Below are 27,740 nucleotides of genomic sequence, written 5' to 3'. Positions count from 1 at the left end.
ACCCTTCGACAAATAAAAAGGGTTCAGATCCGGGTTTGGGTACAGTAATAAAATTTAAAAAGGGTCCGGGTTCAGGGAACATAAAAAATGACTCAATATAAGACTTTTTTTTATTCATTTATACTTCAATATATACACATTCATAATTTAATAAAAAATTTAAAAATAATAATTTATATTTTAATTGTTTGATATGATATCTTGTAAAATATCAACCTTGAGATTTCCACGTAAATTAGACAATAGAAAATTCACGTTCCACGCTTACTTAAAATAGATGGTTATCTTTATAATTAATTTATTGAACTCGTTTGGCCGGTACAGCCATGACGATTCTAGACAATATATATAATTCTGGGTATATTGAAGAATTTTCTTTCCAGAATTTTAATATTTGTATCCTTATTTATTCTCTTAACTTCTGAGAACTTTTTTATTAAAGATGTAATAGGCATTTTTTGATCCTCCTTTCTATCTGATGATAATTTAGTTTTTTTTTCTCTAACTAGAAGTAAAATTTCAAGATCATCTATGTTGCTATCATTATAATTATTATCAATACAACCAGTAAGTATTATTGTCGTTGTAAATAAGGAAGTTTTGCGTATGCCATAAATCCTTAAGATGGTCTTTAGCCATTTGTTTTTGCTCAATACTCATGATATGAGGGTTTAAATATATAAAAGCTTATACAACATTTGCAAATATTGTTGCTCTCGAATTTTCGTTTCTAATATTTTGTATAAAAAAGGACTAGTAAATATTTCTATAACTAATCGGCATCTAGTCCATATGTCATAAAATCAGGTAAACATAATTGTTTTGATTGTAATCTTAATGTTGTTATTTTTAAAGGAACTAATACCCTAGTAAGGCCCTTTATATGGCACCAATCATCTTCCAACAAAATGACTTCACCTGCTCCTATAATAAAATCAATACAGAAATCTTTCAGACTTAATAATCTATTGACCTTTTCAGTGATTTTAATATTCTTTCAATTGTGGGAATTCTTAAAAATTTTGCAACATCCATCCCCTGCTTTATAAATGATAGTTTTAAAGCAGAGTTGTACAAAAGATCTTCTTTGAAGATTTTTGAGCGAGATCTCGCTCAAAAATTTGAGCAAGATCTTTGAAGATCGTAAAATTTGAAGATCTTTTACTTTTAAAAAATTTTGAGCAACGATCTTCAAAGATCGAGATCTTTTGAAGATCTTTTATTTTAAAAAATTTTTGAGCAGCGATCTTCAAAGATCTAGATCTTTGAAGATCTTTTATTTAAAAATATTTTAGATCAAACGATCTTCAAAGATCTTCATATTTTATAATGTTTTATTTTTTTGATATTATTTTTTGAACTGCATGTTAAATTAAAATAAAAATTTAATAAAGATGTACCGACAATTTTCATAATCGTTATTTTTTTAACTTTTTTCGACATATATGGGTAAAAAAAAATTTATATTATAATTTCAATGAAGATGTAATGTATTAAAAAGTGGAAATTGTAATAATCGTTATTTTTAACTTATTTGATTTATTATATCCTAAATTAAATAGGTTATAATTATTAATATTAAGATGTAAAAATAAAATTTCAATGAAGATGTACCATAGAAAAGTGACAATTGTTATAATCGTTATTTTTGAAAATTTTTTTATAGCATAGATATTGTTAACATGTTAAATTAAAATTTCAGTGAAGATGAACCACAGGAAAGTGACAATTATCATAATCGTTATTATTGAACTTTTTTAAATTTTTTTAAAGCAAATGGGTAAAAATAGATATTGTTAATATGTTTTAAATTAAAATTTCAGTGAAGATGTACTACAGGAAAGTGACAATTGTCATAATCGCTATTTTTGAACTTTTTTGAAATTTTTTAAAGCAAATAGGTAAAAATAGATATTGTTAACATGTTAAATTAAAATTTCAGTGAAGATGTACTACAGGAAAGTGACAATTGTCATAATCGTTATTTTTGAACTTTTTTGAATTTTTTTAAAGCATTTGGATAAAAATAGATATTGTTAACATGTTAAATTAAAATTTCAGTGAAGATATACTACAGGGAAGTGACAATTGTCATAATCGTTATTTTTGAACTTTTTTGAATTTTTTTAAAGCAAATGGATAAAAGAAGATATTGTTAACATGTTAAATTAAAATTTCAGTGAAGATGTACTACAGGAAAGTGACAATTGTCATAATCGTTATTTTTGAACCTTTTTAAATTTTTTTAAAGCAAATGGGTAAATGAAGATATTGTTAACATGTTAAATTAAAATTTCAGTGAAGATGTACTACAGGAAAGTGACAATTGTCATAATCGTTATTTTTGAACTTTTTTGAATTTTTTTAAAGCAAATGGGTAAAAATAGATATTGTTAACATGTTAAATTAAAATTTCAGTGAAGATGTACTACAGGAAAGTGACAATTATCATAATCGTTATTATTGAAATTTTTTAAATTTTTTTAAAGCAAATGAGTAAAAATAGATATTATTAATATGTTAAATTAAAATTTTAGTTAAGATATACCATAAATAATCTTTATTTTTGATTTTTTTATATATAAAATTGAAAACTGATAATTGTCATATGTAATATTTTTAAACTCTTTTTATTAAACAAGGTTAGAATAAAGATATTTTGAAAATTATTTATTATTTCAAAATTATTAAAAAAATATATTGTTAACCAGGTTTGTTGTTAATAAGGTCCTATCCCATTTAATTTAAAAAAATAACCGATCTAATTTTTTTTAATAAAAAATATTGGCTCATTATGTTTCTTAAATTTTTGATGGCTTTTAGATTGTAAAATATTAAAAAGTGGTGCCTTCTAACTTCTATAATTTGAGCGTTATTTAAGTAAAGTCGTGCTTTTACAATGTACAACGACATTAAACAGCAAGAACTCAAATTTATATTACGAGCCAAATATATTTATGGATTGTCAAATTCTTGGTTTTTTAGTTTTGACAAAATAATAGACCTGACCTAACTTATTCAATTGGATAGATTTAGTTTTTTTTATACTGAAAATATTTTATATTTTTTTTATTTTAGTCTATCAATTCGAGTCGCGAAAGGCAGTTTTAAATATGAATATTTATTGTAAACCTAGCATATAAATATTTCTCCTTTTAAAATTCAACCCATACTTTTTGATCCTTCACTATAAAGGTGGAAAAAAATCCCTTAACTACAAAGGTGGGGTCTATTTTATCCCAAATTTTGATTAATATCTCAGAACATATTTAAACTTGAGATCTACAAATACAATTTTGAATATATATTCAAATATTATTGGAAATAATAAATACAAAATCTTAGATTAATAGTTACTTCTAAAAACAGTTATGCAAATTTTACTAAAGTTACTAAAATAAAAATTTTTTTCTGAGACCTTTCTTTAATTATATTTTGATCACCATAAAGTATTTAAAAAAATGCAAATTTTATTATATATTTTATTAAATGAATGTCGAATATAGATAATTATATAAATTATATAAATTTTATAAAAAGATATCAAATATTAAATAAAATACTAATCATCAAATATCATGTAAATTTTTGTACTAACATTCACGACAAAATGTATGCATATGATCTAATGAATTTTTAACAATTTAAACAAATAAATGTTGTTTTTACCTCCTTCACTCTTGGACAATCTTTACATACTCCCTTTTTATTAGTTGGAATATGTTTTTCATCAGTTATATTGAGAATATCCCCAATGTTGTTACGTATTAATCTACATATACTACTCTCTAATTGTCCCATACATAATATTTCTCTATAAAATCAAGATCTACAAAATAATTCTCTACAAAATAATTCTCTACATTCATTTTAAAATCATTCTCTATAAACGACATTCTCTATAAAACCATTTGTTATAAATGCATTCTCTATAATTGTTTTCTTCTCTATAAATGTTTCTCTATAAAATACATTCTCTATAATGGTTTCTCTATAAAGACGTAAAACCACATTATTATTATTAAAAAAAATTTTATATATAATTCTTTTTATAATAAAAATAAAAATAAAAACTTCACCCTTCGCCTTCTATTTTATTTGAAAAAAAATTAGTTTTAAAATTTTGGGTTATATTGATGGGGGATTTCTTAACATGTGATGTTAGTGAAATGGGGGATTTATTAAAAAAAATTTTAAGATTATATAAAAATCTCTCTAAAATTCTTTCTTTTTTATTAGTTATTCAGAGTCAGATAAAATATAACATTATATATTTTTTTTTAAATATATAATTCTTTATATTAATAAAAAGAAAAACTTCTAACGTTTCCTCGCCTTCTATTTTTTTTCCTTAAAAAATTTTAAATACCCCTTTATTATAAATCATAATCATAATTTTCTTTTTCATTTTATTTTTTCTTTCAGATTCAGATATATTTGAAAAAAAATTAGTTTTAAAATTTTGGGTTATATTGATGGGGGATTTCTTAACATGTGTTAGTGAAATGGGGGATTTATTAAAAAAAAAATTTAAGATTATATAAAAATCTCTCTAAAAATCTTTCTTTTTTATTCGTTATTCAGAGTCAGATAAAATATAACATTAAAATATATTTTTTTTTTAAATATTTTTTTTATTAATAAAAACTTCAAACGTTACCTCGTCATGTAAGCCTTAAGATTGTGGTCATAGATGGCACAAAAGTTTGGACATTTATCAGCGAAATGTCAAGGTTTAGGTAAGTTAAAAATATTTAATTCCCCTCAAATATATTTAGTATTTTTCTTTATTAAATTTAGCCCTTTTTGAAAATCTAGCAGTTTAGCACTTAGATTTATATAAAATTCCCAAAAACATGATTTAATAAAACAAATTTATCTTTCATCAAAAGAAAGGTGGGACTATAAAGACCTCAATTTTAAAAATTTCAGCACTTAAAACAAGTATTTGTGAATTTAGATTTTTTTCAGTACTTCAAGATTTTGGGTAACAATTTTATTTTGTATTTCAATTATTCGTATTTTAATTAGTAAAATGATTATATATAATTAAATAATACATGATATAATATATACAAATAAAAATTTTATATAAATATAATAAAAATCAAAATATAACGTTATTTAATACACTTTTATTAAGTTTAATTAATAAAATATCATTTAATATAGATTTCTCTAATCTTGTTCGTAGCGGTGTAAGGACCAATCCCAGAGCACTGAATGATCTCTCAACAGATACTTGAGAGCAAGGAGCGGCTAGAACTACTCGCGATAGGGCATATAATTCCGGATCCTGAAATTTTTTGGATTGCCAATATTGCAAAATATTTTGATCAGATGGCAATTTTTGACCATATATTAAAGCATTAATTTTGGTCTTCATATCAAGGATTTCAATATTTTGGTATATTGGAGCATTAGCGCTTTCTCGCTCCAAATATACATCTAATCTGGTTTTTTTACAACTTACAGGGATTAAAGGAGAGCCACTCAGAGCTGGATTATCTTTTGGCTTATTAAAAATTTGTATTTGTCTCCACGTAGACATCAGATGTTCCTAAAATAAAATAAATTTATTTAATTTAAAGTTATATATTATAAATTTACCCTGGCCAGCAATTTATCACTTTCGGATGGATAGATTCCATTCTGATAATTAAATCTGGGATCCATGTAGATCCCACTTCTAAAAACATTATTATCAAAAAGATATTTTTGACGATAATCCAGACAATTAATCAAATTATTCGAGGATTCATTATTTATTTCCTCTAAATCTAATTTGCATTCAAGCCATAATTTAAAAAAATCTCCGATTGTACAAGATTTTTCTTGCAGTTTAATGGTACATAAATTAACAGGAGATAAGACGGTGAGATATGCGTCAATTCTATCCCAGAGTCTTGAATTTATAAAAGTTTCTAAATATATATGGCCCATTTTTAAGTAAAATATTTTATTATCCTTTAGGTTTTTTAGCATTCTATAGGTGCTATTCCACCTAGTAACAGTGTCCAGCACTGGTTTGTTAATTTTTTCTAATGAATATAAACTTTTATATTTTTGTGATTTGCATATTTTTAGAATAGATCTTATATCTTCTAAATCCTCCTTTAGAAATTTTTTTATATAATCATTAACTCCTAATTGAATAGTATGGGCACAACATCGCACACAAATCAGCCCAAATGATTTTCTTAGATCATTTAATAAATTTTCCATATCATCATTTATTTGTTCTTGATTATCATGTTGAAAATGTATGTTATCATCTTGATTTAGATTATTTATTATATACTCCCCTGAGGAATCATTATCATGTATATTTGAAATATCACTGTTATTTTCCTGGGTGATCTCTATATTATTATAATCGTTATTTGATTGAGAAGAGTCGTTATATTCCTGCGAGGACTCATTATCGCTATTTTGTAACAAATATTCTGAGAATGCATCTTCAGAAAGATCGATATGAGTAATTAGCTGTTCTTCAGCTATCATTTCCACGGTTTTTATCATATTGGCACCATTGTCAACAGTGATACTGTATATTTGGCTCAAACATATATTATACTTTTTTAATAAATTTTCTATTTCTTCCTTTAAATTAGACGCCGTGTGCGCCTTTACAATTTCTAACATGCCTAAAGTTCGTATTTCAATCTTATCATCTATAATAAATTGGGCATTAACCCCCAACACTGATTTTTGAAATCTTGTGGCTGTATCTATCTTCAAAGAAATGAGCTTATTTTTTACTTGTTGCATTATTAGGCATCTTATTTCTGATGCCGCATATTTTATTTTATCATTTACGATGTGTTTGTTTAAAGTCATATTCAATGATTGGACTATTGGATCTAATAATAGCTTGAATGATTCATATGTAACTAAATTGATTGGCAAGTTGTTAATAGCAATTAATCCCACAACCGATTCGTAAACCTAAATTTTTTTTAAAAATTATTTAGATTTAAGATAAGATTAATAATTAAAGTCCTGCAAAATTCAACTTTCATATCAAATCAGATTAAAAAATACCTTTTAATTTTATTTTGTTATCAATCAGATAATTTTTTATCTGAACGTAAATCTGAGTCAAATAGCATTTAAAAAATTAAAATATACGATACCAGAGTTGTTAAAATATCTAGATATAAAAATGAGATATCTGTATTTAGATATTATTTAAGAAGTAACTGTATCTGATTTGAAATTCATTCTAAGATACATTTTGATACACTTTTTAATAATAAATAAAAAATAATTTAATGCAAAATTTATTTTATTTCATTAAATGGCTCGTTTTGAGCCGATTTTAAAAACGGCTAATTAGTTTTTTATTCAGAAAAATATTATGCAAACCTGAAAATTTTGCTCAAAGAAGGAGCAAAGGTCTGGACATATAGTTTCAAAATTTCGAGGCATAGTTAATATATTTCTGGCAAAAATATTGAGTTAGCCGTTTTTAAAAATGGCACAAAACGAGCCGTTTAACAACATTAGCTAATATGCATATTAAATGATAATACTCGCCGAAAAATATGATAAAATACCGAATAGGTAAATTTTTGTATATGTCAGGTCGAATATGATTTTAAAAAATTCCGAACAGGGCCCAAAAATTTTTTTAAAAAAAAACCGGCCGGGCCGGATTTTAAAATTTTTTTTAAAAAAAATCCTGACGGGGCCGTGCAAATGGTATTTCTGCAGGTGTCTGATATATATTAAAAAAAATTAAAACTACTTTAATAAAAAATATATATATAAAATATTAAAACTTATTAAGTGCCATAATTGATGTTTATGGTTTATCAAGCCCCATATAAATTAAGAAATCATGATCGAAATAATATGTAGATATAATAAATACTCATAACTTTCCCAAATTATAAAAGAGTGTTTAAAATTTGCTATAAATCTTAATTTAATATAAAATCAGAGGGAAAAAAGCTGGCTTACCAGGATAAACCTGCAAATTGCCATGAAGAACAATAAAAATTAATATTCTGTCATGCTAAAATCCTTTGAAAATTTCAGTATATCATTAATAGTGATCTGCATAATGTATAGTATCTCAATCTCGGCCCGAAATATTTTGCAGGACCGGCCCGGTATAAATTTATTTAAATATTGAAATTAATTTTTAAAATTACTCAAAATATAAGACATATGTTATATGGCGTCTAGTTTCTATAAATAAAATTCAAATAATTAAATTTTACATAAAAATCAAATAATTTAATATTACATAAAAAATTCATTATAAAATTGATAAATTTAGGTGTATTTAAAAAAATTACATGGTCCGACCCCACCCAGTTTAAAAAAAATTAGGTCCTAGTCTGGCTTGATTCCCATTTTTTTTAAAATTATTCCCGTACACGGCCCGAATACTGCTTGTGCGAGGCCGGTAAACTTTTGCAGGTCTCTAATTATTAAGATCAATTGAATTGGATAATTGTAATAGTTAAATTAGATAATTATATAAAAAGCATATATAATTTTTTTAAAAACATAATCGATACAACAATCTTGATAATTGTTTAAATTGTATCTGTACAAGATACATTTTTAAAATTGTATTTGTATCTATAACTTTTTAGACTAATATTTATTTCTCTACCTAGATCCATTTAAAAAGTATATTTTAACAACTCTGCGATTTACCAACAATAATCATAATTGTAGTGTTTTATTGTTTAATAATGTATGTAATAAAAAATACTTTCGATTTGCTCATGACAATTTTAATTGTTTGAGATGTCTTCTCGTTTGACTGCGAACTTGATGTTGATATATCTAAATTGTTAACTTCATTTGAATTTAAATTAGCTGCAATATTAGGATGTTGACTGAAAATATGTCTTTTAAGATTCGCTTTAAAATGCATATAATTAGTAGGTTATTAAGTCATTTTTAAACTAGGTAGGCCTAATATAAAAAGAAAACAATTGGTGGGGTATATATAATTGGTATCGAACTTATTTTAATTCCGTAATAAATCATTTGTTACATATAGGTTTTGTAGTATGTTGAATGACTTTAAAATTAGAAAAAAAATTATAATATTCTTCTTAATTATCCTTTAATTCAATTTTTAAAAAGGCCAAAGTATCTTAAAAAGAATTAGCTTAAAAAATTTAGATAATATACCTAATTGTGAAGCAAAATTTAGATCACCAAAATTTAAAGATGTTGTAAAAAAACCAATAACAAAAATAAAATATATTTAAAATATCTTACATGGAATTGATTTGAGCTTTTTATGGCATGAGCTGCATGTTGCAAAAATATTGTCTTGGTCAAATAAAAAGAAGTTAGATATAAGAGAATTTTTTTTCATATTATTAATTAAAAATTTTTTATTTAATAAAGAAAAAATTTCATATATCTTAATCTGAAAGAAAAAATAAAACGAAAAAGAAAATTATGATTATGTATATGTATGATTTATAATAAAGGGGTATTTAAAATTTTTTAAGGAAAAAAAATAGAAGGCGAGGAAACGTTAGAAGTTTTTCTTTTTATTAATATAAAGAATTATATATTTAAAAAAAAATATATAATGTTATATTTTATCTGACTCTGAATAACTAATAAAAAAGAAAGAATTTTAGAGAGATTTTTATATAATCTTAAAATTTTTTTTAATAAATCCCCCATTTCACTAACATCACATGTTAAGAAATCCCCCATCAATATAACCCAAAATTTTAAAACTAATTTTTTTTCAAATAAAATAGAAGGCGAAGGGTGAAGTTTTTATTTTTATTTTTATTATAAAAAGAATTATATATAAAATTTTTTTTAATAATAATAATGTGGTTTTACGTCTTTATAGAGAAACCATATTTTGCAATATATGCTTTATTAATTTTATAAGTTCTTAAGTCTCTATTTTTTTAAATGTTAAATATTTTTATTAACTCCAATAATTATTATAATTTTTGTTTAATGTAAGCATAATATTTAAATTTAGTCTCTCCAATAAAGTTTCAAAAATGTTAGTCAGGAGGTTTTATAATGAGTATTCTATATAAATAAGTATTTATTTACCTTCTTAGCTCATTCAAATGACTCAGACATTAAATTTGATTCGTTACTCTCCTCTTTTTCGAAATCATATATTGATTTCGATATATTATAGTCATCAAATATTGTTTTAAATTTTTCATAATAGCCAAGGTTATTTAGGAAAATTGATAAATAGGTTTTTTTGATTCTTGGATCAAGAAATGAACAAGCATAATTTGCAAACGTGGTTAAATATTTAATATAAATATAACATTTTTCCTTCATTATTTTTACAGCATTTATTATTATGTGATTGGGCAGGAGCGATAACGAATTCGCAATATTATCCAAATACAATGCTGACATCTCATTTGTGGATATTGTCGAACTTCGCACGTTATTTTATTTTATTCGTATATAAGTTCCTCTCCACATATGTTGCGGTCAATCTGTCTTCTCTCTCCTCCTCATTATCACCTCCAGTCTCTTTCACACTCAGTCCTAGCCCTGGCGGCATGGGCTCATCCCATTTGCCTTCGTCTCTTTGCATCGCTACTGGCTTTCTTTCGTCTTGTTTCACCCCCCCCCCCACACACATTTGCCTCCCAGGGTAGTCCAATGTCGACTGTACTCCCATCCATAGCTCCTGCTGACCCACAGCTGGTTACCTCTAAGGGCACACTTTTTTTCCTTCTGCGATTCCGCGTTTTTTATTCTCCATTGGGGACAGCTGCAAACTAGATTTCCCCTCTCCTGACAATTATAGCATCTTCATTAGTTCTTGCTGGCTTCTTCCCGCAGAAATTTCTATGCCCATCCAATTATCCCGCGTCTTTCTTGGTCCTACGATCAAGTATATTTCAACGCCCTCGAAAATCCAGCATTGTCGTACATCTATTGGAAATTCCTTGCTTAAGTAAGTACTCCCCGTCATTCAAGTATTAGATAATCCTCTAATCAATTTGAGAAAATTTCTTTTTTAAAAAAAACACATATCAGATAGCTCTCAATTTCTATTCCGAAATATATACCGCATAACCCCCGATTAGCTTGCCACTGCTAAAAAAATTTGTACCACATAACTCTTCATAATATAATACAAAAGAACGCAATTAATTAGAAAATTTACTGGTCATTATCCTAAAATGTCAATGATAATATTCTTTCCCAATTCCTATTAATTCCCATTAAGATAGAACCCGAGGGATAATATTCGCTCCAAGAAAAAAATGTATTCATTTAATTAACTTATTAATATTAATACATATATACTTTTATAATTTTTAAAAATCACTTATTTTCTTATATAATTAAATTATTGACCCCTTACGTCCCTTGATACTCCTGTCAACTTTTCCGGCTCTATCCTTCTGCGAAGCTAATCCCTGTGTCGAACACCTTCTCTTCCATCAGCAAACTCTACTCTACTTACACAATCACCCCGGACTCCCGTTTTTTGCTACCACCAAATATTCTTGCCCATACCATAAATTCATAACATCCTTTGTCTCGGTCAGCCCCCCCCCCTCTCTTTGCATTACGGGTCTAAGCGAGTCCAACCAATCTGGTTATCCTTCCTAAAACCTTCTCCGCTGGCGATTGCTCCTTCCCTTTTTACTGTTAATGTAATACGCCACTGCCACCCAAATCTCTCGGCCTCCGTCTTTTGATTTTCTCAACCAATTCTTGACCATAGCTACCATTCTCCCCGCCTGCCCATTCGAACTCGAATGACACGGTGGCACCAAAATGTGTTTTGCACCCGTTTCCGCACTTTAGCGTGATTAATTAACTCCCCTTATCATATACCTCTGAGTTAAGTTGTAACTATGATAGATTAACTCCCCCTTTGATAAACAGTGTTAAGGAGGGAGTTAATTAATAACAAAAATCTTAATTACAATGTTAATTGATAGGGAGAGTTATATGATCATACTGTTTTTTTTATTACTGAAATTCTTATAAATTTAATTTTTGATATTAATTTTGATTTTCCAAATTAAATTTGAATCGAATTTTAATTTTATTAATCTTGTTTGTATAGATTGACATCCTAATTTCAAAATTTCAAGTAAATATTATCATTATTATATTATAAATATATAAAATAGTGAATATCAATATTGTCAATGTTTATAATTACCTTAAATCCAAAACTTACCCAACCTCCTATATCAGAGATCATGGGTTGAAAAGAAACCTTAGAGTTAAATGTGCCAAGTTTTCCTTAAAGAATGGCAAACTCTACCATCACCTACATAATGCTGAGGTAATCTCACTCATCAGTCGACAACATAATATTTTAGTTTCATTCCATGGAGGATGTGACACAAATATCACAGAAATGTCATTATCAGGTCATTTTGGAATCAACAAGACATATGATAAATTAGTTGAAAGGTATATTTACACTATTTAACATAATTTTATAAACTGGTTAAAGTATTGTATTTTGTGAAAAACATAGAATTCTATATAAATATCAGAATAAGGGTTGTAAAACTACCTTAAGATATAGATGATTATAACAAAATGAATTTGTAATTGCTCATCTTTTTTATTTAAATATTTTTTTATATGCTTGATACTTATGTTACAAAATGAATTTGTAATTGCCTCATCTTTTTTTAATTTTGCAATTTATAAGCAGGGATGTACTCAATATAAAAATCTCTTTCAATTTATAGAATATTTTTAAATATAGGCCATTAACCTGATATGGCCCAAAAAGCTTGCACCACTTCTCAAAATGAATTTATGACTTTAAAATCATAGTACCAATATACTCTTTCTTTTAACTGATAGCAGCGTCTACATGACAGGATTTTCACTGGATGCAAACCCCCCTCAAAAACCTCAGCCTACCCCCCTAAAAAAATTTGCAAATTATAATCTTATAAATATAGGTCTAAATATTTTATGAAATAATGATATATAGATTACAGGAAGAATATTTATTGGTATAAAAATTATCGAAATTTAAAAAATTATATATTTTAATTTCCACATAATAATTTTATTTTATTTATAATTTTTTTAATGTTAAAAATATATATAACATAAGGAATATAAATATGTGTGCAGAAAAAGACTAATTATAAATAACTAACTAATACTAGTAATCCAAATTTATTCAAATAAAAAAGGGAATTATAATGCAAAATGTCTAAATTTATTGCTATTTAATATTTAAAAAAAATGGATATTATAATTGCTACATAATAAATTTTTTTAATGTTAAAGATATAACATAAGGAATATAAATATATGTGCAGAAAAAGACTAATTAAAAATGACTAACTAATAAGGGATTAGTAATCCAAATTTATTCAAATATTGAAAAAAGGGAATTATAATGCCAAATGTCTAAATTTATTGCTGTTTAATATTGAAAAAAAAGGATTATCCAATTAAAAGATTAGATAGTCTTTTAGAAGTTAACGCGAAATCTGTAATAATATCTTATATTTTAAATGTATCATATATATCAATTTCACTTGATATTAATAATAAATTTTCTAAAAAAGAATCAGAGATTTTATTTCGAATACGTGTTTTAACAATTTTGACTTTACTCATAGCTCTTTCAGCAGAGCATGAGGTGGTGGGGAGGGTTATAAGATATTTATATAACGTTTTAAGATAAGGAAAAGAACTTGATTTAATTAATAATCTATATGGCAGAATAAATCAATATTTCAGCCATCTTTTTGTTTCGGTCATTTTACTATCATTTATAATGTTTTCACCTATAAACATATATTAAAATTAAGTTGTTAATAAAATTAATAACTTTCATCATATAAGGTATCATTTTTTCTAATATTGATTAAATCTTTACTATAAATGATTGATAAGGAATCTAAGTATAATGGTCTAAAATTGGAAAATTCATCTATAATTTTCTGTGCATCAAAATTATATAAACACAATTTCAGATATCTGGGAAATTTCTATATTCTCATTATCTGCTAATCCCGCAGGAGTAAAAATAGAGATCTGATTTAAAAAGTTTAATGATTCATAATTAAATCTTTCATTTAATTGTTCAATGATCATATTAATCACTGGGTAAAAATTTTCATTTATATATCTAAAAAAATATATATTATTTTAAAATATACTTTTCATAAACTTTTCTTTTTGTTGTTCAATATAATTATCAAACTCTTTTTGATCCAATTTAAATATTGACTTAATATTATAAATATCGGTTGTAGCATTATTTTTATCCATAAATGATTTAACATCGGTATGTAATGATGTTAATATATTATCACCATTTGCTTAATTAGAAAATGTATTTCAATGCAAGTTTCATGTGTACATTTTAAGATTATTCTTAAAATAAATAATCCTAAAATAAAATCATATCGTTTTATTCTAGATAGCAATCCCTCAGAAATTAAAAATGTGATTGCGTCATCGGAATTGCTTAACTCTGTCAAGGAGGCTATTATATATTCATAAACATCTAAAAAAATTTGTAATGCTTTGAAAGATGATGCCCAATTTCTGAAAATAAATAAAATTCTTAAAAAAATTATATTTATTTACCTTGTTGTGTTTTTTATTCTTTTGAGAGATTTTTTGGTTTTTTGCATTTGAAATTGGTAAAAACACCCTGGCGTTTAATTCCATTCATAAAATTATATAATTCATCTAAAATTCCCAAAGTTTTTTTAATTTCATTCATATCCACATATACAAATAACAATTAAATTAAGCCTATGAGCATGGCACCAGACATAAATAACTTTAGGAGCTTCTTTAAATATTAAAGCCTGTACTCCCTTATTAACACCTCTCATATTACTAGCACCATCCATATTTTGCCCAGATGTAATGCCTTTAATTTAGTTAGAACATTATTTTTAATATTTTCTCCTGTTGTGTCAGAAGTTGTAAAAATATTAATGATTCTTTCTACTGGGTGTGGGTGTGGATATTCTTGTATATACCTTATAATTAAGGCAACACATTCCTTTTTTGAAATATCATATGTACCATCTAATATTAAGCTAAAGGCACAATTTGAAATACTTTGTTTAATTATTTCATTCAATATTTTTATTATCTCATCCAATTTTTTAACATGGCCATAGATATGAAGTTTATTTGTGGCCTTAATATTTTATTACCACTTTTTCCTCGTGAACTAATATTTTTCTCTAGATATGCTCTTAATACTGAAACATTCTTTGAGATCAAAGTTATAAGTCTTGAAAAATTACCATCATGAGAATTGCTTCCCCAAAAAGCAATATTGCCCCGTATTAAATACACAATAGCATCAATTATATTATGGATAATATAACGATTTTGGGTTATAATTTCCTCTCGGTTGAATAAAATGTGGTCATCAATACGCCCCCGAGAAATCCATGCCATATGTACATATTCACAATCTGCATGAACAGGGGATGTTTCATGTCTCTCCATATCCCGGACTAAATTATTCCAGCTATCTGCACCTTTATGAGTCCATTGCATGCTTGCTTGATGACTTCCAAACATAATACAGAGGATACAGAATACTTTATCCAAAATAGAGCTATATGATAGCCATTTTCTTTGAGAAAATGATTTGTCATAATTTTTTTTATAATAGGCATCTTTCATGCTCCTACATTAAAAGCAATATATGAATATATACATAATTCTTGAATAATTAATAATATATAAGTAATATTGCAGCAATAATTTATTAAACCAACCTGTTATGAGTTTTTGGATAAATAAATTCATTGGAACTTGGTTGTAGTGGACCAAATTGAATTATAAAATCAATCATATTTTTTGACATTCTAAATCTAAAAAAATGTAGGATTCTTTTCCCTATATAAAGAAATAATATTTTTTTCATTATCTTCATATGATAAAGGAGTTATTTTAGCTTTGTTTGGTAACTGTATAATTTAAAATGTATAGATAGCTTAAGGTTATTACTTTATCTATATAAATTGATTCTAATGCTTGCATATCAATATCATCATTTTTACCCTTTAAAGACATTATTAAATAATATTTAAATTATAAACTTCTTTAATTGTTAATAAATTTCCAAATATTTTTTCTGGGTTGTCTAAATTAGAACTTCTAGGCATATTTTCGATTTTCTATATTTTGAAAAGAGAATATTAATTTATTAAATTGTAAATGCTTTGTCAGATTCTTTAAAAAAATTTTTTTTTTAAATTATAATACTCATGTTTCATCATCCAAGAATGGAATAATTTCTGGATAGGGGGCATCTAAATGAGATTGCTATTAATTTTAAATATAAAAAATGGTCATTTTTAATATTTTGAAATAATTACTTCTTTGTCCTTAAAAATGAATGCAGTCTCCATATTATAAGTTTTCTTTAGATCAAATGAATAAATTATAGTATAAATACTTAAAAAAACTTCTTCATCTTGATTTAGTGTGATAATATTATGTAATGGTTGTGGTAGATTTATCTTAAGAGTATCTAATGGAGAGTCAATTTCCTTAAAGTGTTTAAAATTATATATTGATCACTTAAATATGATATAAAAAGCATGTATAAAAATCAAAAAATAGTTTAACCTTTTGAAAATATGTTGCAATTGATTTATTTTTTTTAAATTGAGTATTGATTCCATTAGTTATTTTGAGATTATTTGCATTTGGACCAAGTTTGTTCCAAACCTTATCTTTTTTAATTGCTATTACCTCAAACTTTACATCACTATTAGGATGTCTTGTTTTGTAATGTAAATTAATTTTGTCTTTTCTAATCTTATTGGAGTTGCAGCCTGTATGTAAGCATTTTACCTTGTAATTTATCTTATTGCTTGGCATCTGATTTAAAAAATTTATATCCATTTTAAAAAGATGATTTAATAAAAATATCTATAATTTAATGATGTAATAATATATTAATAATAAAATAGATGTTTTAAAAATGGTGTAATATGATTAAAATCTACGTATGAAAAGATTTTTATTATTATTTATAGATTCCATAAAAGAAGAAAAGGCAATTATAATTCATAAATTATTAATATACTTTTTAGGAAAATATGGATGGCAAATATCTTCAAATATTGAAAAATCTTTTTAAAATAACATATTTTCAAATAACATCAATTTGGATCATAAAATTGTATTATATATTTTTGTTGTTTTAATTTCAAGAAATTTGTAAATATGAAAATAATTATCTTAAATGTTGACAAAATGGCGAGTCCAGCTGATCTACTATTTTAATGAATGAACAAATATATTATGATTGTAACGTTGATGTTTAGTAATCTATCTCTATTATAATAGATCTATTATTATATTATAAATAATTAAGCAAACTTTATTCACATATAATTCAAAAATGTAGTAGATAACATTCTAAATATTTTTACCCTACCCCCCAACTGATGCCTACCCCTACCCCCTTTTAGGATATTTGGATGCAAACTGTTTCTACCCCCCCCCCCGCTTATGTAGACGCTGACTGATAGAAATTTCAAATTTCTTTTAACATGTTTAAACTTTAAAAAACAATAAATTTCAATAATGTCATTTAGATATTGGTGGCAAGGAATGCGGCAAGATGTCATTGACTTTGTCAAATCATGTGACCTATGTCAAAGATACAATTCCCGATTTGACAAAACAAGCTTGGAAATGCAGTCTATTCCTATTCCTTCTAAGGTATGGACACAAATAGGGGTAGATCTATGTTCATTGCCAGAGAGCATTGATGGATTTAAATATATAGCAGTTGCTGTTGATTATTTTTCCAAATATATCGAAGCACAACCTTTAAAGGATAAGACTGCCCAGTCAGTGACCCTCTTTTTGTATACACTGTTATGCAGGCATGGCAGAGTCAAGGTTGATGAAATTTTTATAATATAATGATATTTATCATATTTATAGGTCCAAATCAATGATCAGGGACGCGAGTTTGTAAATCAAGTGAGTAATGAATATCACAAACTCGTGGGAACCCATCAGAGAGTGACAAGCGCCTACCATCCTCAGGCTAATGGCATGGTAGAGAGAGCTAATCGTACTCTTCAAAATTCACTTTTGAAGTGTACAAAAGGCAATCAGAAGGATTGGCCTGGAGTTCTCCCTGGTATTGTATTTGCCTACAATACATCAACGCATGAATCCTCAAAATTCACGCCAGATGTATGGCAGAAAAGCTCTACTGCCTTGTGAGGTATGATATATATCACTATTTGTATAAAATTAATTTACATAATAAATATTTATTTTTATTATTTAAGGATGATAGAGAACCAGATACAGATCTTGATGATCTATCTGACACTGATTATGAAAGCAATTACAAGAGTACAGCTGACAATATGGAAGTCATATTCAAGACTGCAACAAAAAATATTGCAAAAGCTCAGCTTAAGCAGCAACGAGATTATAAAACTCGTAATGATGCTAAGAATGCACTTTATCACATAAATGATAAAGTGCTTGTATGGAATAATCGTCGAGCTCACAGGAAAGGAGGGAAAATGTTGCAGCCTTGGGTAGGCCCATATACAATTGTTAATAGTAAAATCCTAATTTTTAACAAAATATTTATACATATTTAGGCAATGTTGAATTATCTTCCTTAACGGGAAAAATTTTATGTATAAAGACTAACCTCAGTAATTTAAAACACTATATCGAGGGGAACAAAGGTATTTTTTAAATATACAAATATAACTTTTTTAATGGTAAAGAAACAGTTAAAAAACCTAATAATATGGTACATTGTGAAACTATAGTAGGTGTTCAAGATCAAGGTAATATATACAGTTAATTCATAAAAATAATATTAAACAAATAATTAAGTTTGTAGGCTTCTTAAAACCAGGGATGCAAACCCGACAAAATTTTTGCCCGGGTTCGGTTCGGGGTATAAAAAAAAGGTGGGTTCGGTTCGGGTTCGGTTCAGGGAAATATTTTTGAACCCGGGTTTGGTTCGGTTCGGGTTCAAGAATTTTTGAGTTGATAAAAAAAATTCTATATTTAAATCATAATAAAAAACTAGACATAAATTTGATATAAAAAATAAATTTTTTATTTTATTTAAAGGCAAATATAGTTAAAAATACAAAGCATATAGTCATGTATCAATTTTAAAAATTTTATTTAGACGTATTAGCATAATATCTTCCAAGATTTGTTCACTCATCCTCGATCTATGTGGTGAAAGAATGAATTTAAATGTGAAAAAGATCTTTCAACGCTAACCTATGTTAAATGTATTTATATGTGAAAATATGAAAAATTAACTTGGGTTGCAGGAACAGCAAATAAGATTTTAGATAAAATATATAATTCAGGGTGTTCCAGCTTAGCAGACTCCCAAAAATGCAAAATATTTTCCTTCTTATCTAATCTTTTATAATCGCTAAATCCAGTAATTATTGTTCCAATACTCTTCTCAGCAATCGTTGGCCCTCTTTTAAGTATTTTCTCCTGCCTTTCTTTAAGTTGTATCAATTTCTCTAAATCATCTTCTTGTTCAATAACTTCATCGGAACTAATATCATCAGATAAAATCGGCGTTGTTAAGCTTTTAATTCGTCTCCATAAATTGACAAGATGTTTTTTCGCACAAATCTTATCATCATCACTAAGTAATACCTGTAATATTTAAGGATTTATATTGTTTATATTTAAATATATCATAAAATAACAATTTTAATATAAATCTAAAATAATTAATTTACTAAGCTTTTAAGACCTTGTATCTTGGGTCCAGGTATATGGCAGCTAAGAGAATTTCGTTCTTTATAAACCTTTCTTCTCTGTTCTTAAGACAAGAATATAGTAATTGAGCAAAATGGTTTGGATTTTTTTCCAGTTCGATGCAGCATCTTAACCATGCTGCATAAAAATCTGTCAGTGTTAACTGTTCAGATTGGAATTGTTTGGTTGCGATTTTTAGCGGTTTTAAAATTTCAACAATCGTTATTATCTCTTTCCAATCTTCAGTCAATAAATAATCAGATTGCTCTGTAAAAAAATCTTCGATATTGGGTTTTAGTAAAATCAGCCTTTCTAACATATCATGGGTTGAATGCCATCTGTGGCAATCTAACACAGGCTTAGGGAGTTTCATATTTTTTAATAACTTTTGGTAAGTGGGATGTCTTAATTTTAAATTTAGGCTCCTGCAATGGTTTCCACAATAGGTGATAATTTTATAGCATCTTGAAGTGCCAGCTGAAGTGTGTGAGCTGCACACCGTACACTATAAATCGGATAAGATATAATAGTTGATAAAAAAGTATTTTGTATCTATCAATATCATATTTATATACATTTACATCCATATTTTTCTCATCTGCTGATTCACTCCTTATATCATAATCAGTTTCAGGTTGCAGGAGCTTTATAGCTCTTAAAAAATTACAACCATTATCAGAAGTAATTGTGTATATTTGTTCAATATTAATTTTAAATTTTAGTAAAGTTTTTAATATATTCTCTTTTATATATTCTCCTGTACATCTCTCTTTCAGCTCTACATTTCCAAGAGTCCTCAAATTTATAATGGACTTTGATATAAATTGAATATTTACACCAAGAATTGACCTATCTAGTCGTTGAACTGCATCAACTTTTAAACTTATTAATTTTCCTTCTACCTCTCTCGATATTTTGTCTCTTATTGATTGGGCTGTTTTATTAATAGTTCTGGATAAATTTTCTTTGTTTATAACTAAATTGAGCCCAGATAGGAGTGGATTTATAATTCTTTGAAATCCCGAATCTTCAATAATTGATAAAGGCCGGCCATTTACAGTAACAAGTTCTAGTATAGAACTCATCAAATCATTAGATGATATATTTATACTTATATGCTTTTTTGGAAAAAAGGTTTCTATATTAATTTTAGGTTTTTTTGCCAATAAAAATTCCTGATATTTGGTTTTTTCATTTAAATAATTTAAATATTTATTGTTGTGATTTCTTTCTAGGTGTCTTTCTAAATTTGACAAGTGATTACCAGACATTTTTACTTTGCAATATGAACATATTGATTTTTTTTCTATTGTATTAAGGGTAAAATGCTTATCAAATATGACTTTATCTTTAATCTTAAATCTATAAAAAGAGAACAATTTTTTTAAATAGCAATGATTTCAGAATTAAAAAAGAGATATTTATAAATTTAATTTCATTTATAATATGCACTTCATTAATATCTTGTAAAAATTAAACTGAACCAAAAATAAATGATTAGCATATATAAATTTTAAAATCATTTTAATAAGTTCACAAAAACTACCCTACATTTAACAATTTTTAAGTTAGATGTTTAGAATTTTTTAAATTAACAATATAATAATTTTTACTTTGATTTGTTAACCATTTTCTTCTAATTAATAATCTTTAAGAATAATAAGATAAAAATTTAAAAATAAATGGCGTAAATTAATTCAATTGTTTAAAATTTTTTAACACTCCAATAGGAATCGAGAATAAATTTAAAAATGGCATAAATGAATTAAGTTGTTTAAAATTTATTAAGAATTTAATTGGAAATTTGAAAATATAATATTTGTATTTACATATATTAATATATGATTTTAAATAATACACTGAACCCGATTGAACCCGGGTTCAAATAAAATTCTTGGGTTCGGTTCGGGGTTTTGAAAATTTTATAAATGGGGTTCAGGTTCGGTTCGGGTTCAGAGTTTTTTTCTAAAAACCCGGGTTCACTTCTCCGGGTTCGGTTCGAATCCCTGCTTAAAACTATAGTTGGAGAAGGAGAAGGTAATCAAATGCATTTGGAAAAAAGGAAAATATATTTTTAATTATTATATTTCCATTAGAAGAAACACTATTTGAAGAGATGTCCTGTGAAATAAATGTTGCAGAAGAAAGTTTTATTTTTAAAAAATTGAAAAATTTTTATTTTTGATAAAGCTAAAATCCTAGGGTTGGAAATTGGAAAGGAGGACATCAACATAAACCATGTCAAGAGAAAGGGTATAATATATAAAATTATTTAATTATTTTTTTATATGCAGATACATTTGGTGAAGATCCAACAAAAGCTTATAAAAGTATAGTAAGAGAGGGAGGATATGTAGGCATACAAGATCAGGGTAAAGGTAATATATTTTAAAAATATGTTATTATTTAATTATCAAATTTAGATGACGAAATTATTGTTGATACAATAATACCAAAGAAAATTGGTGAGGTTTTTTTGCCCACAACTAGGAATTGGAAAGTATACCACTCTAAACGGTTCAATTTCAAAGTAATTGGCCGTTATCCCAAGATCGAAAGTGGTATATTAAAGGAAATATTCACAACCGATCATATTGTGGGTGATGGAAACTGTTTTTTTAGGTTAGTTACTTTATATAATATTTAATTATTTAACATGTATATAGGTGTATAAGTCAAGAAATATCAAATAGTCAGGATAATTATAATTACCTGAGGGAGAAATGCGTTGCCTTTATGAGGAGCAACGATTTCAAATTGGAAATGGAAAAATTCATAGGATATCCTGTAGAAGAATACCTAATTGACAGAAATGTTATAGGAAATGGTGTCTGGGCAACAGAGGTGGAAATATTATCTATGGCCACATTGTTGCAGACAAATATATTAATTAATACCCAATATAAGTGGGCTTATTATTCACCCATGAAATTTTTTAATAATATTAAAATTTTTAAAGAAAATATATATTTATGTAATGAAAATAACAATCATTTTGTTAGAATTATATCAATGTAATTAATATTTATTCTAATATTTTTATTCCATTATATTTATTGCAATTTAGTTGAAAGTATAATCGGTAAGCATTTTTTTATTAAATGTTATTGCACTTTATATTTTTTATTAATAGTTATTTTAATAAAAGGTACAATAGGTTGGCATCCTTTTTATCAATGTAATTAATATTTATTCTTATACTTTTATTTCATTATATTTATCGCAATTTAGTTGAAAGTATAATCGGTAAGCATTTTTTTATTAAGTATTATTGCACTTTATATTTTTTATTAATAGTTAATTTTATAAAAGGTACAATAGGTTGGCATCTTTTTTATGAGTTCAATTCTATTCAATTGCGAATTTATACTATATAGCATTTTATAATTAGTTATTTTTATATAAAGTCACAATAGTGAATCATTAGATGAATGATATGTAATTTATGTTTAAATATGAATAAATTTAACCTACCATGTGTATATAAATTTTGATCAAACCTTTTTTAAATTAAGCTATAACGTTTTCGGCGTTAAATTATTTATAGGCATAAGAAATTTAAAAAGGTTGAAAGTTAGATGTTAATATTACTAAATATTAGAAATTATAATCTATCTTATAAATTTTAATTATCTCACTCATAAGTGTCAATATTGGAATAAATACAAACTTTAAGCATCATCTGTCGGTCATAAGTGTCAATATTGCTATATATAAATTTTAAGCAGTACCTGTCAGTCATAAGTGTCAATATTGCAAATACAAACTTTAAGCATCATCTGTTGATCATAAGTGTCAATATTGCTATATATAAATTTTAAGCAGTAACTGTCAGTCATAAATGTCAGTATTACTAAATAATAGAAACTTTTAACATTACATGCCAGTCATAAATGCCAGTATTACTATATAAAAGTAACTTTTAACATTACATGCCAGTCATAAATGCCAGTATTACTAAATAATAGAAACTTTTAACATTACATGTCAGTTATAAATGTCAGTATTACTAAATAATAGAAACTTTTAACATTATACGTTAGTCATAAATGTCAGTATTACTAAATAATAGAAACTTTTAACATTATATGCCAGTCATAAATGCCAGTATTACTATATAATAGAAACTTTTAACATTACATGCCAGTCATAAATGCCAGTATTACTAAATAATAGAAACTTTTAACATTACATGTCAGTCATAAATGTCAGTATTACTAAATAATAGAAACTTTTAACATTATACATCAATCATAAATGTCAGTATTACTAAATTTTATAATGATATTTTATTAAAATATATTATAACGTCAATCTTAAATGTCAGTATCACTAAAGGGAGTTAATTTAAATTTAAGTTAAAAATGATATTTTATTAAAATATATTATAACGTCAATCTTAAATGTCAGTACTAAAGGGAGTTAATTTAAATTTAAGTTAAAATATCACGTTACACCGGCCATCACACATATTCCCGTCCCCATTGTTTCATTTTCTCCATTCCTTAAAGTCCAGCATGAATCATTGCCATCACTTCCCTTAATTTGAACGGCATAACACTCCGACTTCTTCGCACTAGACATTTATCTATTATTCCAACTCCTTCTCTATATATTTGAAAGTTTTATCTCCATCCTGCCACGTTTTCCGTCCCTTTAACACGTTTTGATTCGTCTCAATTCCCGATCTTTTAAAGTCACCCTTTTAAAGTCACCTTTTTAATTTCCTCCCATGTCACCTGCCCTCCTATGGATATTCCGGTCATCATTCTGATCAATATTTAGGATTTTTTCTCGTTTCGTTCGTCCTGTACTTTCTTCCCAAATTCTTCCTAGCTCCACATCTAGATAAAATGTCCAGTAAATAATTTTCTCTCCCTAGTCGATATTTCATTTGTATGCCAAAACTACCCACTAGCAATAACCATCTTTTTAACTAGAGCGATAGCATTAATTCCTTGTTGTCCTTTTTGAATAGATGTACGAGCGGTTTATGATCTTTATAAATAACTAACCTGTGTCCAATTAGATATTCCCGGCATTTTGTCATTCCAAAAATGACGGCTAGCGCTTTTTGCTCAATTGCGGATTTGTCTCTGCTGCTCTAAGAATCCTTGAGAAAAATAACATCGGCCTTTCATATTCATCAATATATGCGACAAAGCCCATCTTACACCTTTATTAGAACTCGTTTACAGCCAATAACACCTCCAATTCAATATTAAAGCATAAATAGGTTCTTTTCTAATTCAGCATTTCAAAAACCGCCTCTTGTTCATCTGTCCCCCCATTCTTCAGCAATTGATATAATGGCGCTGCTATCTGAGCAAATCCCTCCACGAGGTAATAGTTGACAAATCCCAAAAAGGCTTGCACTTCTGCTTTATTATTGGGTCTCATCATATTGGTAATTCCTATCATATTCTTGTCCAATAGTCACCTCCTTTCCCGTAATTTTGTGCCCAATATATGCCACCTTCATCACTCTCAACACACTTTTCTCACTCGTCTGCAATCCTTTTTCTTTTATTCTCCAAAATACTTCCTTCAATCTCCGTTCATGCTGTTCGGGAGTTCTTCCACCAGCACATTTCCTTGAAAACGGCTGTCATTGTAGGAGCTGATACACTAACTCCACATGGCAATCTACAAAATGCAAACAATTCCTTAGGCGTAGTAATAGTTAATAATTTCTTCACCTCCGGTTTTACACGCAGCTGTAGATATGCATTAGAGAAATCGACTTTAGAAAAATAAATATATCCCTTTAAATTAGCGAAAATTTCATCAACCTAGAAAAGGATATTTTATCTCCACAACCCACTGATTTAGTGTGACCCAAAATCTACGCATACTTTCTCCATTCAAACGGTATCTATCGTGATGCACAAAATTTTGGAACAAAACCTAACCCTCATCCACTTCCTAATCTCTGAGGCATACCAAATCTTTGTTGAATCTCCGATAATTTTATACCAATCCCAAACCCTCTTGAACTTTGATCATTTTCAATTTCCCTCCATCTTCTTCATTAAGTAGCAACTCCTTTTCACTCTACAGAGTCTTCGCCTTCATCGCCCCTCGATTTTCTTCATACTGCCATACATCCCTTTCCCCAATCTTTCCTTTCTCCTCCCTTCTCTTAATATCACGATATTTTTAACAAGCACAACGTTTCCGGGGTAATTTATACCTATTTCTTCCTAGAACTATTTTCCCTTATTACGCTCCCAAAATTTTCACCCCTATAATTTTTCCTTCCTAATTCGCTCTTAAAATTATTTCCTTTTATTTCGCTCCTAGGACTCACCTCTATTTATCTCTTATAATTATTTTCCCCTATTTCGCTCGTAAAATTATTTCTCCTTATTTCGTTATTAGAATTTTCTCCCCTATTTCGCTTTTAGAATTATTCATCCTTATTTCGCTCTTAGAATTTTTCTCACCTATTTTGCTTTTAGAATTATTCTCCTTATTTTGCTCTTTAAATTATTCCTCTAAAGTTCACAATTAAACATGGTCTCAACTCCCGGCAACACATTTTCACACAATTTCAAAATTGCATATTCCTCACTAGTTATTGGTACAAAGTACAAATACACCCTACCATAAAAATACTCCTCAAAATCTATACCATGGACCAATCCTAGTGATCCAGTCCCATCCTAATATAGCTTCTATATTTTTATTGATAATCCATAAATCTAATATCTCAACCTCTCACCCAATGTTGCTTCAATTTCTACTCTACCCATAGCAGCCAACTGGGTCCCATCGAATTGCCCTATTCTTAACCCCTTTCTCTATCATTCCCCCTGGCAAAATAATCTGATATCTATAGTATCCAATCACCAAAATAGCTGCTCCCGTATCAAACAACATGGAAACCATTTTCCCATTTAAATTTATCATCACTCTAGGACAAGGATCATATCTCTTCTTGTAGCATTCACGCACCTCCTCTTATTTATTTTCCCCTGAGACAGTCCCCCTTTGTCACCCTTAATTGTCTCTCCTCAACTCATATTGCAGATTTTTTATCATATTGTCATAAATTCTCACAGAACCTCGCCACATGTCCACCTTTTCGGCATCTAAAACATTCCATACTTCGTTTTCCCGGTTTCCCTAACATTAGGTACACTAACCCCTTCCAATTTCTCCCCACTCAATAGTCCTCACATTTGAAGCATTCTGACCTTTCCCTTTCTTTGAAAAACCACTATTGTTGTGATTATTCGTATTAAATTCTTCCTTACTATGACCAAAACGGCCACATCCTGTAAAATTTCTCTTGTTTTATTGTACAATAAGTGTGTATATGTCCAAATATACCATAAACAAAACATTCTATCTCACTGCAATCTCGGAGCATATGACCTGGTTTACCGCAATTACAAAAACTCAAAATTCTGTCTTATTTATATTCTCCTTTCCCGAGAATTCTCTCTTGACTCTCTATAAGGTCTGTACGCTTGACTATTATCAATCTTGCTTATCCGAAACATATACGTATCTGCTTATATCACTATCCGTCACCCACTCCTGAACTGGTAACCATGTTACTTTACCCAACATATCTTCTTCCCCTTTATGTCCCTCAATGGTCAAAGTCTGCCCCTTTATTTGTAAGCTGCGACTCCTTCTCATTCACCTGCCCCAAATTAAACTACATATCCATATTACTAAGTCTACCAACGCTCCAGAAATATTATATTGTATTACTCAATATTTTACTAATTTCAATGTTTTCATATTTTCCTATAAAAAACTATCACCTTTAAAATGAATATTTTAACTATTTGTAAGGTTAAACGATATGTTATTATGAATATAGTTGACAATCCTACAATGCAGGGTATTTAAATTTATTAATTTAATACAGTACGCACAGTTTTTTTACTTATTCTTAAAATATAACTCTTAATGAATTTTCTAATTGAAATTTCCAACACACGGCTCAGCTATTTATATCTGTTACGAACTTA

At 27.2% G+C, this 27,740-nt stretch overlaps 1 protein-coding gene across 1 annotated transcript; it reads left to right on the top strand.

Moving 5' to 3' along the window:
* Nucleotides 1–17,871: 17,871 nt before the first annotated feature.
* Nucleotides 17,872–18,817, top strand: LOC135925310 (uncharacterized). The gene is made up of 4 exons (XM_065460574.1): nt 17,872–18,214; nt 18,282–18,564; nt 18,606–18,695; nt 18,738–18,817. The coding sequence occupies exons 1-4, from the start codon at nt 18,158–18,160 to the stop codon at nt 18,815–18,817; spliced, it is 510 nt and encodes a 169-aa protein (XP_065316646.1). The 5' UTR covers nt 17,872–18,157.
* Nucleotides 18,818–27,740: the final 8,923 nt, after the last annotated feature.

This window comes from Gordionus sp. m RMFG-2023, chromosome 1, assembly GCF_954871325.1.
Source record: "Gordionus sp. m RMFG-2023 chromosome 1, tfGorSpeb1-WG-v2, whole genome shotgun sequence".
In the NCBI taxonomy this organism is placed as follows: Eukaryota; Metazoa; Nematomorpha; class Gordioida; order Chordodea; family Parachordodidae; genus Gordionus; species Gordionus sp. m RMFG-2023.
The sequence above is the reverse complement of the archived record's forward strand: the minus strand, read 5'-3'. Positions and strand labels throughout refer to the sequence as shown.